Genomic DNA, 13,853 nt, shown 5'->3' with positions numbered 1-13,853 from the left:
TTAATTTAGAAAGCTGCTACCAAAATCATCTTCCTTTCACGTTGCTCTGACCATCTACCCCACTTTCTAGAATTTCTTTGCTGTTTTCTTCTCTTCATATATATTGTTATCACTTTTTGACCCAAGTGGTTAGCCAATTTTCCGGATCAAGTGGTTTGGTTTTGTTAGTAGGAGAAAATGGTGATGGAGTCAGGTATTTCTTTGATGCACTCCGTTTATTTACAAATAATGTAATAAGTCCAGTTTACTGAACACAGTAGAAATCCATAACAGGAGACAGTTTCTTTGCTCACAGTTGTAAGGCTCTTTTAGCCAGTCGTTTACCCTAAAGCTCTCCCTTTAGCTTTTTTTCTCAGGGTTACGCTACCAGTGTTTCTCTGGCTGTGTCTGGGGCTTCTGTGCTCCTTCTCTGTGCTTTTCTGCTGTTGCATTGGTGGTAAAGTATCACTCTCTATAGAACCCCTTGGGCCACCTAGTTCAGCTTCTACTCCAGGTGGGTCATGTACCTGTGCTTTGGATGTGGCTTCTACTGTTCTAGCTGTTTGGTTCCATGAAGGAGCTTGTTTGTTTGTTACATTTATTCTAAATGAAGTGCAGTGGTTAGCTACACCAACCAGCTTCAAAGAGGTTTTCTCCAACCTTCCAACATAACATATATATGAACAGTTCAAGATTCTCCTCAGCTCCAGCCTGATCAGGTCCACAGTTACGTACATGAATGCTTTAGGGTGCAGATCCCTTGTGTCTTTTTTCTACTGAGCATTTCCATATAGAACTTTTGAAGGAAATGTTTGCTTTTATTAAATGGATTATTAGTAGTTATGAACTTCAGTCATAATTGTACTATGTTAATTTTTTTAGGAGGGGCAGTAGGTTATTCAACAGATCTACCTGTGTCTGATCGACCGCACAGTGAGACAACAATCTATGTTAATATTCCTGTCACTCCTACATCGAAGAAACAGCTCCACTACATGGAACTGGAGCTTCAAGAACCTAGCACAGGCATAAGAGGTAAGGGCCTTTAAGTGGGCTATTACTACTACTAAATGATAACAAATGTAAACTGTGTGTGCATCCAGAGGGAGGTCCTGTACTCATGGCCGCCAGCTGCTTCTGCTGGGGTCTGCCCGCAACTGTCAACATTTAGAAACATTTTATTAGGGACTGTCCTGCTAAGCTCAGGCTCTGGAGGCTGCTATGTCTCCAGCCCTTGCAGGATTGTCCTTGCCTTTTATATAATATTTTAGGACTTATATAGCATGCAATTGTCAAAAGCCCTTTGGGGGTTAGGTCAGGGTTATCCTCTCCATTATACAGATGTGGAAAGTGAGTCACATAGGCCAGATCCACAAAGGTATTAACCACCATTGATTTAAATGGAAATTAGCAGCTAAATACCTTTGTGGATCTGGGCCTAACCACATTTTTCAAATGTAGGTGTATAAAGTTAAACAACTAAGCCCATATTTAGGCACCTACATAAAAGTAGCCTTATTTTGAGATGCACTGAGCACCCGCAGCTCTGTAGGGCTGCAGGGGCTCATCACCTATGTATTTAAATGTCTCTGGCAGGCAAAAAAGGCCACATCCATGAAATTCATAAAACAGAAAAAAGTTAACCCTATCAGCATACCTCCTCAACGTGCCAAACCAGGCCACACAGGGCCTCCACAGTCTTTCATCTAGAAACTGGTGTTGGTGCTTCTCAGAGATGCAAGCCCCAAAAAGGCCCTACTGAGCTTTTGTGCCTACCTGATTCTGGGCTGCTCTGGTATCTAGCACTGTCCTGGCCTAATTTAGGTAGCTCAGGTCCACTGCACTCCTCTCCTGCCAGGCACAGATTCCTCTGCTGCAGCGATGTTGGTAGGGCCTCCCAGAGTAGTGGGTCTTGGCATTAGGATGCCATTAAGATGAATGGGACTTCAGCCCTTTCAGAGCAAATGTTTCAGGTTGTCTGCAGACTCAGGCAGATATCATTTAATTGCCTGTACTTGATTCATAGTTTCAAGGTTTTCTTCATGTCTATGAGGTTTAGAGACTTGCCTTTTTAAATAAACAAAAGTTAAGAACCTGATATAATTTCATGACTCCAGGAACTGGGGCCTGAGGCATGGACCTATAGGACTTAGTTCTGCAAGATGCTGAATACTCTGGTATGATCCATAAGAATACCCACAGTAGGTCAGACAAATGGTCCATCTAGCACAGTATCCTGTCTTCCGGCAGTGGCCTGTGCCAGGTGTTTCAGAGGGAATGAAGAGAACAAGGCAATTTATTGAGTGATCCACCCCCTGTTATCCAGTCCCAGCTTCTGGCAATCAGATGTTTAGGGACACCCAGAGCATGGGGCTGCATCTCTGACCATCTTTGCTAATAGCTGTTGATGGACCTATCCTCCATGAACTTACCTCATTCTTTTTTTTGAACCCAGTTATACTTTTTGTCTTCATAGCATCCCCTGACAATGAGTTCCACAGGTTAATTGTGTGTTGTGTGAAGAAGTACTTGCTTACATTTGTTTTAAACCTGCTGCCTATATATTTCATTATGCGACCTCTGGTTATTGTATTAGGTGAAGGGGTAAATAACACTTCCCTATTTATTTTCTCCACACCATTCATGATTTTATAACCTCAGTTGTCTCTTTTCTAAGCTTAACAGACCCAGTCATTTTAATCGCTTCTCATATGGAAGTTCTTCCATACCCCTAAACATTTTTGTTCCCTTTCTCTGTACTTTTACGAATTCTAATATCCAGCAAAGCACCTGAGTATGTGCTTAATTCTAAGCACATGTATAGTCCCATTGACCAGTGGGATTACTCACATGCTTAAAAGTAAACATGTGCTTAAGTGGTTTGCTAGATCAGAGGACCATATACCTTAATATGGCTCTGGGCTACTCAGCCCCTTACAGGATTAACCCTTTGGCACCTGAGAATAAATCATAAACACCATACATGGAGATATGGAAGATTAATTCCCCATTCAGATAAATTCCAGTGAGAATTTTGCATTTAATTCCTTCTACTCAGGACCAAAAATTTTCCCTATAAGATCTTCAAGTATTGAAATTGCAATTTTCTGTATGTGTTTTTTAAATCTAGTTTTGATTAAACAGGTTTATAACTTTTAAGTGTTACCACTGTTTCTCCATGCCTATCTAAGGTACTAATCTGGCCCCTATCACTGTATAGTATCTGAGCACCTCACAATCATTAATGTAGTTGTCTTCACAACAGAACTGTGAGGTGCTAATACTGCCATTTGGGGGGTGGGGGGAATGAGGCACAGAGGTCTAGATCTACAAAAGGACTTAGGCCCAAATCCTCAAAGGTATTTAACTCCCATTGAAATCAATGGGTGCTAGGCACCTAAATACCTTTCAGGATCTGGCTTTGCATCATTTAACTACCCTGCCACACAGTGGATATCTCAGCCCTGAGTTATGTGCCCAGGCTCCATTTACAATGAATGGTGAGAGTTCAGTGCCTAAGAATGAGATTCACAGAAGCCAGCACTCTGAGTGGGGAGCAGCCTAAAGTAGCCAGGAAGAAATGCTGAGGAGAGGGGCATTACCTAAAGCTCCACCCCAGAAAGCTAGTTAAGAACCAAACTCCGGGAGATGTCTCTGTCCACTTGGGACTCTCAACTATGAGCCCTCCCCTGAAGTTAGGTACCTAAATCAGATCAACCCATTCTTGGAAGTAAACAAAGGTGAGGTGACTCCCCTTTGTGCCCAATGCTAGAGCTCTCACCTGGGATGTGGGAGACCCAGGTCCAAATCCCCACTCTGTCTGATTTAGAGCAGTGGCTTAAAGACAGTCTCCTACCTAACCACGAGGCTATTGGGTATTCACAAGTGGCTCTTTCTCAGTCTCTCCTGTTGATGCTGTTCAGCTTCGTATAAATAAAATATTCATTGAAGCAAGGACTGGAACCTGGTGTCGTTCCTCCCAGATGAGTGCCCTAACCACCAGACTATAGAGCTGTTCTTGCTCTCTACTTACTTAGCCATCTAAGCCTCCGTGAGTCAGGGAGCCCCTCTGTGCCAACTGGCAGAGGGCACACCATTCCATAACTCACAACAGGCCTGACACACTCATTGCCCCAACAGTGTTGTCATAATCTATATCTAAAAGGTATCAGGTAAGGTATCGTATGCAAACCGGTAACACTCTAGTCGTTAAGATTATTGTGTGATGTATGTATGGGTGATGCATAAAGAATTAAAAGATGTGTGCTGGAAATACAGTGTTAAAAGGTGTTTTGCAAACAGGGCATAAACCCAGCCTGTCCCAGACAAAGGAATGTTGTTTTGCCTCTTTTCCTGTGTCTCCAATGTAAACTGAGCCACGTAATACCTCAGGGGACAATGAAAAGTATATCTACATATAAGGTAAACAAAGCCATCAAGCTAAACTTGTGCTGGGAGGGGAAGACCACTTAATGTTCATGATATGGGATGGAGCCTGCACTCTGCTCTTGAAACAGACACAATAGATTTTAGAAAATATAAGCAGAAACACAATGCCATTTTGGCATCCATCACCTAGGGGCCAAAGGGGGAGCAGTGCCCTTTGAGCTGATGAAAAATGGATCGTCTTGGATCCAGCTGAAACTGACTATAGGTGAGAAACCTACATAGACAAAGATTGTCACTGGATGAAATCAGGGTGGATAAAAATCAATGATTTAAAAAAAATCAGATTTTTTAAATTTAAATAGGATTTTTTTTATAAAATGCTTTTTGAGGAAAAAACCTATCTAAAGATAGCTTTGAGCTATAATGTATCTTAATTAAAAATATCTCATCATTGAATAGGGATTATAAATTCTAATTCTATAGTATGAGACCATATATTCATGTAATGTTTAAGAAAAGATTTGTAAATGAGTTCCAATAGTTCATGGATTAGGGACCCAATCTTATGGGGTTCCAGGAGCTTCTGTATAGATTATTTAGGTTAATCTTTCTATCTACCCAATGGGACTCAATGCTCAGTATGGAAGATACCATCAGAGATGCTTAGTTTTGCAGTTCTCAAACTGTGGATTTGTGTTTCCACGGATAACATGCTTGTTAACAGCAAAAATGTTTTTAAATAATAAATAAATAAATAAAATATATAGAGGTGAGAAATAACAGACCTCAACCCTATTGTCCCTCTGCAAATTTGTGTACCTTACCTCTCTCTAAAAGTGCAAAGTTTCAAAAAGTTCAGTGAGTAGAAGATTGTTGGGGCAGAATAGATCTGGACAAGGAGAAGAAGTCTGGAGATAAATGTGAGAAGGAAGGGACAGGCAGTAGAAACAAAAGTTAAACTTTTTGAGCAGCATATTCCAGAAGTCTTGAGGTCTTTCCGAGCGTAGCCTTCATTGATTTGAGATCTACCATACCATTCTCTCACTAGAAGGGAAAACCTATAATGGCAGCAGTCCATAAAAGAAACCCAGTTTGGGAATATTTTAATGAAGTTCCTCTACCTGTAGGTAAGACAGGCATGCATCCAAAATACAAAAAGTGCAACAAAGAAATGCAAGGCCTGGTTGCACGAATGAAACAACATCATGAGAAGTTCCTTCTCAGGAGGAAGCTGTGTTGAAGATGATGAAAGGAACATGTCTGAACATGTAGGATCTTCAGGTTGGTAAACTTCTTTATTTAATATTTCTTTCTTAAGGACTGCCTGTCTTCCTTCTGGACTATTCTTGAATTCTCATGTTTGAGCAAAAAATATAGTTGTTACTCTATGGTACTATCATTTTAGACGCAGTTGTGATAAAAAATAAATAGCTGAAATAGGCAGATCTTCCTCCTTTTACAATTTCACCTTTAAAGCAGTACTGAGTATCAATGAATGCAATGAGTAATACTAAATGAGCAGTATGGTAATAATAATTAAATAACTGCATTGACTTATTTTGTTTAGGAGAATCCATCCTCAACATACAGGATTCTGAAGACTATCCACCTTCAAGATCACCATCATTTTCTATAGTTTCAAAGTTATCTGCCAATGATAGTGGTTCAGTCACATCATGTATGTCACATAGCCACAGTATATCACCTGTAGCAAAAAGAAGAAAAAGCCTCCATTATCCAGAAACAACAATAAATAAGTTTGTGATAAGAACCAGCAGATTACAAAAAGAGGTAATTGATGAAAAAATTGCCTGGTTTGTTTATGCAACAAACTGTCCTTTCCATATGATTGAGAACCCACACTTCATTAACATGGTTCAGTCATTAAGACCAGTCCCAAGCTAATAACATATGGTTGCAGTGCTCATTTGCTACACCTCCTAGCCAAAGACTTCAGTGTTCCAGAAATAAAAGCTAATGTTGTTGAAATTGCAAAGTACTTCCGTAACAACCATTTCGCAGCAGCTGCTCTGAAAAAAGTGGGAGGACCCAAGATAACTCTCCCACAAGACGTGTGATGGAACTCAGGAGTGGACTGTTTTGAGCTCTATATCAAGAACTGGCCTAATCTGATGACAGTTTGTGAACAAAATCGTGAAAAAATAGATGGCACTGTCACAGCCAAAGTTCTCACCATTGGGCTTAAGAGAAATGTTGAACAAGTGCTGAGTACCCTGAAGCATATTTCTGTAGCCTTGAACAAAATGCAGGGAAATCGCTGTTTTATTGATGACGCTGTTGAAATTTGGAAGGAACTGAGAGAGATCTTAAAAAGAGAAATATGCAATGACAGAGTTAAAAGCTTTAAAAAAATGAATGGGACAAGCACTATCTCCAGTTCATTTTTTGCAAATATTCTCAATACCAGGGTCAAACCTTAACTGCTGAAGAGGAGGAGTCGTCTGTGACATGGACATCCAGCAATCACCCCTCCATAATGCCAACTATAAAAAACTTCAGAGCTAAGGGTGAACCATTCAAGAAATATGTTTGCTGATGATGTTTTAAAGAAAGTCATACCAGTGAACTGGTGGAAGTCACTGAAGCACTTGGATTAAGAGACTGTTGAAGTGATAATCTCACTTTTAACAGCAGTAACTTCTTCTGCCAGTGTAGGAAGAATATTTTCTTCCTTTGGATTAATTCATTCCAAATTGAGAAATGGTTTGGGACCTGAAAAAGCAGGAAAGCTTGTTTTTCTTTTCCAGATTATGAACCACCAGGAAAATGAAGGTGAAGACAACTGAGTTAGCTGCAGAAGCCAATATTTTAAGTTTCTCACATTGACCTGGCTGACATAGTCGATTTAATTTTTTTTTAAAATTATTTCATTTAACTATTTTAGTTAAAAACAATTTTAACTAAAACAAACCTGATTTTAAAAAACTTGAATGTTTAACTAAATTCAAAAATTTATATGCTTGTTTCGTTAAAATATTATATGTTTGTTGTTGAAGAAAAAAATCCAGAATACATAATGTTGTTGTTTTAGTTAAATAAAACAATTTAAATGTCTGTCTGGTTGTGATCTCCTCCTAATACAGCATGGCAAGAAAACTCTCCAAATATTAATGATAAATTTGTTCAATTGGAGATAGTTCACCTCCCAATGACTTCATAAATATCTGCTTCAATTACCTTTGGTAAATGAAATAACTAAACAATCATTCATTTTTTGATATAGCTGTAAAACCAATCTGAGAAGTTTTCAAAATAAATCACTTTAAAAATGTATAGTGTGTACCTTCTAAAAATGAAACCTACATCTATCTCTGAGTTGTGAAGAATATGTATTAAGGTTATAACAACCAATAAGAATGCACTTTTATGTAGAAATCCATGATTAAATCGAGTCTTCCTGACTAGTAATTTAAATCATAGATTCATAGATATTAAGGTCAGAAGGGACCATTATGATCATCTAGTCTGACCTCCTGCACAACGCAGGCCACAGAATCTCACCCACCCACTCCTCTGATAAATCTCTCACCTATGTCTGAGCTATTGAAGTCCTCAAATCATGGTTTAAAAACTTCAAGGAGCAGAGAATCCTCCAGCAAGTGACCTGTGCCCCAAGCTACAGAGGAAGGCAAAAAACCTCCAGGGCCTCTTTCAATCTGCCCTGGAGGAAAATTCCTTCCTGACCCCAAATATGGTGATCAGCTAAACCTTGAGCATATGGGCAAGATTCACCACCGGATACCCAGGAAAGAGTTCTTTGTAGTAACTCAGATCCCACCCCATCTAACATCCCATCACAGGCCATTGGGCCTATTTACCATGAATATTTAAAGATCAATTAATTGCCAAAATCCTATTATCCCATCATACCATCTCGTCCATAAATTTAGTGAGTTTAATCTTAAAGCTAGATAGGTCTTTTGCCCCCACTGCTTCCCTTGGAAGGCTATTCCAAAACTTCACTCCTCTGATGGTTAGAAACCTTTGTCTAATTTAAAGTCTAAACTTCCTGGTGGCCAGTTTATATCCATTTGTTCTTGTGTCCACATTGGTACTGAACTTAAATAATTCCTCTCCCCCTCTGGTATTTATCCCTCTGATATATTTATAGAGAGCAATCATATCTCCCCTCAACCTTCTTTTGGGTAGGCTAAACAAGCCAAGCTCCTTGAGTCTCCTTTCACAAGACAAGTTTTCCATTCCTCGGATCATCCTAGTAGCCCTTCTCTGTACCTGTTCCAGTTTGAATTCATCCTTCTTAAACATGGGAGACCAGAACTGCACACAGTATTCCAGGTGAGGTCTCACCAGTGCCTTGTATAATGGTACTAAAACCTCCTTATCTCTACTGGAAATACCTCGCCTAATGCATCCCAAGACCGCATCAGCTTTTTTCACGGCCATATCACATTGGCGGCTCATAGTCATCCTGTGATCAACCAATACTCCAAGGTCCTTCTCCTCCTCCGTTACTTCTAATTGATGCGTCCCCAGCTTATAACTAAAATTCTTGTTATTAATCCCTAAATGCATGACCTTACACTTCTCACTATTAAATTTCATCCTATTACTATTACTCCAATTTACAAGATCATCCAGATCTTCCTGTAGGAGATCCCAGTCTCTCTCTAAATTGGAAATACCTCCCAGCTTTGTATCATCCGCAAACTTTATTAGCACACTCCCACTTTTTGTGCCAAGGTCAGTAATAAAAAGATTAAATAAGATTGGTCCCAAAACCGATCCCTGAGGAACTCCACTGGTAACCTCCCTCCAGCCTGACAGTTCACCTTTCAGTATGACCCGCTGTAGTCTCCCTGTTAACCAATTCCTTATCCACCTTTCAGTGTTCATATTGATCCCCATCTTTTCCCATTTAACTAACAATTCCCCATGTGGCACCATATCAAACGCCTTACTGAAATCTAGGTAAATTAGATCCACTGCGTTTCCTTTGTCTAAAAAATCTGTTACTTTCCCAAAAAAGGAGATCAGGTTGGTTTGACACGATCTACCTTTTGTAAAACCATGTTCTATTTTGTCCCATTTACCATTGACCTCAATGTACTTAACTACTTTTTCCTTCAAAATTTTTTCCAAGACCTTGCATACTACAGATGTCAAACTAACAGGCCTGTAGTTACCTGGATCACTTTTTTTCCCTTTCTTAAAAATAGGAACTGTGTTAGCAATTCTCCAATCATACGGTACAACCCCTGAGTTTACAGATTCATTAGAAATTCTTGCTAATGGGCTTGCAATTTCATGTGCCAATTCCTTTAATATTTTTGGATGAAGATTATCTGGGCCCCCCGATTTAGTCCCATTAAACTGTTCGAGTTTCGTTTCTACCTCAAATGTGGTAATATCTACCTCCATAGCCTCATTCCCATTTGTCATGCTACCATTATCCCTAAGATCCTCATTAGCCTTATTAAAGACTGAGGCAAAGTATTTGTTTAGATATTGGGCCATGCCTAGATTATCCTTAATCTCCACTCCATCCTCAGTGTTTAGCGGTCCCACTTCTTCTTTCTTTGTTTTCTTCTTATTTATATGGCTATAGAACCTTTTACTATTGGTTTTAATTCCCTTTGCAAGGTCCAACTCTACTTGACTTTTAGCCTGTCTCATTTTATCCCTATGTGTTCTGACCTCAATAAGGTAGCTTTCCTTGGTGATCCCTCCTATCTTCCACTCCCTGTATGCTTTCTGCTTTTTCTTAATCACCTCTCTGAGATGCTTGCTCATCCAGCTTGGTCTAAAACTCCTGCCTATGAATTTTTTCCCCTTTCTTGGGATTCAGGCTTCCAATAGCTTCTGCAGCTTTGACTTAAAGTAATCCCAGGCCTCCTCTGCCTTTAGATCCATGAATTCTTCAGTCCAATCCACTTCCCTAACTAATTTCCTTAATTTTTGAAAGTCAGCCCATTTGAAATCAAAAACCCTAGTCACAGATTTATTTTTGTTTGTCCTTCCATTCAGTTTGAACTGAATTAGCTCATGATCACTTGAACCAAGATTGTCCCCTACAACCATTTCTTCTATGAGGTCCTCACTACTCGCCAAAATCAAATCTAAAATGGCATTCCCTCAAGTCGGTTCAGCAACTACTTGATGAAGGAATCCATCAGCTATCGCATTGAGGAAAATCTGAGCCATATTATTATTACTAGCACTCGTCCTCCAGTCTATATCTGGGAAGTTAAAGTCTCCCATGATCACGCAGTTTCCATTAGGATTTACTTCATTAAAAACATTAAAGAGGGCTCTATCCACCTGTCTGAATCAAATCCACCTTGGCTGAAATTAAGTTTTAGCCACCAGAAACATGTTTTGTTTGTAACCATGTTTGTTTTCGATTCTTATATATTATCACTTAAATATCTGTTAGTTAATAATAAACTTATTCTTGTTTTATTATAAAACCATCTCAGTGCTGTGTGTTTAAACTGAAGGGTGAAGTCTAAACTAACAGGCTGGTGTGTGCTCTGTGTCTCTTTGGAGGCAGTAAACCTAATAACTTCTGTGAGTATCCTGGGATAGAGGCTGGACACTGCGGGGGGAGACGGTTTTGGGGAGATGTGGGACTGGAAGGGCTGTTGGTGTTGCCCTGCAACTAGGCTGGTGGAAGCCAGGGGGAGGCCACTGTGATGTGAACAGGCTGCTGGTGTCAGGGAACTGAGTCATAGCTGCACAGCACATGGTTACAAGGCAGGCAGTGACACGACCCCTTTCTGGTCTGGGTGAAGCCCCAAAACGTCACAGCCCCTCTCCTCTCGCTGCCATTTCAATTTTGGTTAGCTGAGCCGGCTCCCTACTCAGCTTGTTGGCTCTGAAAAATCCCTTTCTTAGGGGCTTAGCTGTCTCCATGCACAGGGGACAGCTACATGGAGCTTAGGTTACGTGGAGTCACCCAACGCAGGATTGAAAATTCCATGAGGTGGCCGGCTGCCTGGGGTGAGGCATTGCTCCCCTCAGTCAAGTGGCATCTAAAACGTTTTAAAAATCCGTCTCTAACTTAGGTTTCAGAGTAACAGCCGTGTTAGTCTGTATTCGCAAAAAGAAAAGGAGGACTTGTGGCACCTTAGAGACTAACCAATTTATTAGAGCATAAGCTTTCGTGAGCTACAGCTCACTTCCTCAGATGCATATCGTGGAAACTGCAGCAGGCTTTATATATACACAGAGAATATGAAACAATACCTACTCCCACCCCACTGTCCTGCTGGTAATAGCTTATCTAAAGTGATCATCAGGTGGGCCATTTCCAGCACAAATCCAGGTTTTCTCACCCTCCCCCCCCCCACAAATTCACTCTCCTGCTGGTGATAGCCCATCCAAAGTGACAACTCTTTACACAATGTGCATGACAATCAAGTTGGGCTATTTCCTGCACAAATCCAGGTTTTCTCACATCCCCCCACCCCCATACACACACAAACTCACTCTCCTGCTGGTAATAGCTCATCCAAACTGACCACTCTTCAAGTTTAAATCCAAGTTAAACCAGAACATCGGGGGGGGGGGGGTAGGAAAAAACAAGAGGAAACAGGCTACCTTGCATAATGACTTAGCCACTCCCAGTCTCTATTTAAGCCTAAATTAATAGTATCCAATTTGCAAATGAATTCCAATTCAGCAGTTTCTCGCTGGAGTCTGGATTTGAAGTTTTTTTGTTTTAAGATAGCGACCTTCATGTCTGTGATTGCGTGACCAGAGAGATTGAAGTGTTCTCCGACTGGTTTATGAATGTTATAATTCTTGACATCTGATTTGTGTCCATTTATTCTTTTACGTAGAGACTGTCCAGTTTGACCAATGTATATGGCAGAGGGGCATTGCTGGCACATGATGGCATATATCACATTGGTGGATGTGCAGGTGAACGAGCCTCTGATAGTGTGGCTGATGTTATTAGGCCCTGTGATGGTGTCCCCTGAATAGATATGTGGGCACAATTGGCAACGGGCTTTGTTGCAAGGATAAGTTCCTGGGTTAGTGGTTCTGTTGTGTGGTATGTGGTTGTTGGTGAGTATTTGCTTCAGGTTGCGGGGCTGTCTGTAGGCAAGGACTGGCCTGTCTCCCAAGATTTGTGAGAGTGTTGGGTCATCCTTTAGGATAGGTTGTAGATCCTTAATAATGCGTTGGAGGGGTTTTAGTTGGGGGCTGAAGGTGACGGCTAGCGGCGTTCTGTTATTTTCTTTGTTAGGCCTGTCCTGTAGTAGGTAACTTCTGGGAACTCTTCTGGCTCTATCAATCTGTTTCTTTACTTCTGCAGGTGGGTATTGTAGTTGTAAGAAAGCTTGACAGAGATCTTGTAGGTGTTTGTCTCTGTCTGAGGGGTTGGAGCAAATGCGGTTGTATCGCAGAGCTTGGCTGTAGACGATGGATCGTGTGGTGTGGTCAGGGTGAAAGCTGGAGGCATGCAGGTAGGAATAGCGGTCAGTAGGTTTCCGGTATAGGGTGGTGTTTATGTGACCATTGTTTATTAGCACTGTAGTGTCCAGGAAGTGGATCTCTTCTGTGGACTGGACCAGGCTGAGGTTGGTGGTGGGATGGAAATTGTTGAAATCATGGTGGAATTCCTCAAGGGCTTCTTTTCCATGGGTCCAGATGAATTTGTGCAGGAAATAGCCCAACTTGATTGTCATGCACATTGTGTAAAGAGTTGTCACTTTGGATGGGCTATCACCAGCAGGAGAGTGAATTTGTGTGGGGGGGTGGAGGGTGAGAAAACCTGGATTTGTGCTGGAAATGGCCCACCTGATGATCACTTTAGATAAGCTATTACCAGCAGGACAGTGGGGTGGGAGTAGGTATTGTTTCATATTCTCTGTGTATATATAAAGCCTGCTGCAGTTTCCACGATATGCATCTGAGGAAGTGAGCTGTAGCTCACGAAAGCTTATGCTCTAATAAATTGGTTAGTCTCTAAGGTGCCACAAGTCCTCCGTCTCTAACTTACTTACCCAACATCACAGAGGAAGTCTGTGGTAGGCAGGGATTGAACCCAGGCCTTTCACAGCCCAGGCTAGTGAGTTAACCTCTCGATCAGCCTTTCCCAGAAATGCATGATAGTACAGTTATATTTGTATATACAGTTGTATTTGTGTTTTTTTTCAGGGGGCGGCTCAACCAAATATGCACAGATTGACCTAGCGGCCACAGAGACAGCCCACAAAGTGGGAACTCAGCACGCTCAGGGCCGTGAGGAACGCCTGCAGGAACTTAAACACAAGAGGAAAGGGTCCCAGGAGTGATCTGTTTGGGGGAAGAACTTTTTGCTCACTAACTTGGTACTAATTTAAATTTCAAACGATCCACATATTTATTATTTAAAATATCCTCTTACAAAAGCTGCCCTTGTTTATCATATTTATACCAGACTCATTCCAATATTCTTATTCCTAATTGGAAAACTGGTAGCATGGTGTGTGTTTTAAGCTTTTGAGTGTAATGTC

At 40.9% G+C, this 13,853-nt stretch overlaps 1 protein-coding gene across 1 annotated transcript in view; it reads left to right on the top strand.

The window, feature by feature from the left end:
* DOK7 (docking protein 7) overlaps positions 1-13,652 on the top strand; it is a 108,049-nt gene extending 94,397 nt beyond the window's left edge. Inside the window, exons 11-12 of the mRNA XM_073343207.1 lie at positions 862-1,014; positions 13,516-13,652. Of these exons, the coding sequence (XP_073199308.1) occupies positions 862-1,014; positions 13,516-13,652 (290 nt within the window). The remainder of the gene's footprint in view (positions 1-861; positions 1,015-13,515) is intronic.
* The last annotated feature ends 201 nt before the right edge of the window (positions 13,653-13,853 follow it).

This window comes from Lepidochelys kempii, chromosome 4, assembly GCF_965140285.1.
Source record: "Lepidochelys kempii isolate rLepKem1 chromosome 4, rLepKem1.hap1, whole genome shotgun sequence".
Classification (NCBI taxonomy): Eukaryota; Metazoa; Chordata; order Testudines; family Cheloniidae; genus Lepidochelys; species Lepidochelys kempii.
This window is presented reverse-complemented; position numbering and strand designations above follow the sequence as displayed.